General features: G+C 41.9%; 1 protein-coding gene across 1 annotated transcript; it reads right to left on the bottom strand.

Annotated features, from left to right (window-relative positions):
• Positions 1–352: 352 nt before the first annotated feature.
• Positions 353–1,330, bottom strand: LOC111898097 (uncharacterized). Its single transcript, XM_023894023.1, has one exon. It carries the CDS (start codon positions 1,328–1,330, stop codon positions 353–355), a length of 978 nt encoding a protein of 325 aa, XP_023749791.1.
• Between the last annotated feature and the right edge of the window lie 220 nt (positions 1,331–1,550).

Here is a 1,550-nt window from a genome sequence, read left to right as displayed (position 1 = left end):
GGAACTTCACTTCCTTGACCATAGCTGTCTTGAGGAGGTTTTTCACTTCTTCTTGGATGATTTGATTCCTTTCAGGTGCAAACTTCCTTCTCTTTTGGTGTACCGGTTTGAAAGAAGGATCAATATTAAGTTTGTGAGTGATAATGCTCTTGTCTATACCTGTCATATCTTTGTGTGTCCATGCAAACGTCTTGCTTCTTGTTCAAAGGAAGTTCAATAGGTCTTGCTCAATTTGCTCAGGTATTGAGGATCCTATGAGGACTTTGGCTTCAGGATCCTCACTGCTCAGGGGAACTTCCTTCACATTTCGCTCCTTCGTTTCTACAACATGTTGTGCCCCCTGCCTTAATTGTTATGCTTGTTGGGGTTTCATCGTAGGCATCTTTACACACTGAAGATATATTGATGGAACCTCCTTCATCTCGTGGATCCATGGTCTACCTAATACCACATTATAAGAAGATAAAGCGTCAATAACACAAAAAGTTTGTATATATTTCACCCCCTCTATGTATATTGGTAGTTTTATCTCCCTAATGGTGTGTTTCGTTTCTCCACTAAATCCTATGAGGACCGAGGATCTTTTGATTATCTCCGATTCCAGGATGTTCATCCTCTTCAGTGCATCCAAGAGTACGATGTTGACCGAGGATACTCTGTCAACAAGGATCCTTCTGACGAATTGGTTGGCAATGTACATTGTTATCATGAGTCCATCATGGTGAGGATCCTGGATCCCTTCCCTGTCCGTCTCGTCAAGCGTGATTTCCTTTTTCTTGCTAACTAAGGTATTCTTCCGTGATCTATTCTCTTTTTCTGTTTTAGAGACCTTGTTTTGTCTTTTAGCCTGAAAATAAGAAGTACCACAAATGTTAGATCCGCCTGAGATAACATTAATTATCTTGGCATTTGGGGGTGGAGATCCTTGTTTCTTCGGGATCTTGTGACCATCCTGGTTGTTCTCCTTGGACTTTTCTTTCTTTCTTCTGAGGGTCTCTTTAAGATGTCGTTTGCTAATGAGATAACTAATCTCCTTCCTTAGGGCTATGCAATCCTCCGTCATATGACCAAAATATTCGTGGTAAGCACACCGTTTAGACTTGTCTTTCCAATTGGTGGGCTTGTTTTCCTTCTTTATCCACCTTGCTTTATCTCTGAGATCCTGCATAGCATGGATTAAACCTGAAACATCCACATAAAAACAATAGTCAGTGATCTTAGGAGGTTCCTCTTCCTCCCCTTCATCTTCGAGGGCATTAACCCTATGACGATCTGGTCTAGAATAGGGCTTCGATTTGTAGGATCTTGGAGCTGAGGATTCGACCTTCATATTGGGATTCTCTAATTGACTTGAAGGGTTACTCCTCTTCTAGACTTCTTTATCCTCTTCAAGCCTTATGAACCTCAATGCTTGACACCGAACTTTGTCCAATCTCTTGCATGGAGTCATCACGAGATCTTCATAAAAGGGTGAATCCTTCCTTAGACCCATCTTGAAGGCCTTGAGAACAGTCGCCATATCAATGTTGGGGATGCTCAGAGCTTCCCTG

This window comes from Lactuca sativa, chromosome 8 (genome assembly GCF_002870075.4).
Source record: "Lactuca sativa cultivar Salinas chromosome 8, Lsat_Salinas_v11, whole genome shotgun sequence".
NCBI lineage: Eukaryota > Viridiplantae > Streptophyta > Magnoliopsida > Asterales > Asteraceae > Lactuca > Lactuca sativa.
Note: the sequence above shows the minus strand (reverse complement) of the source record. Positions and strands in the feature narration are given on the sequence as shown.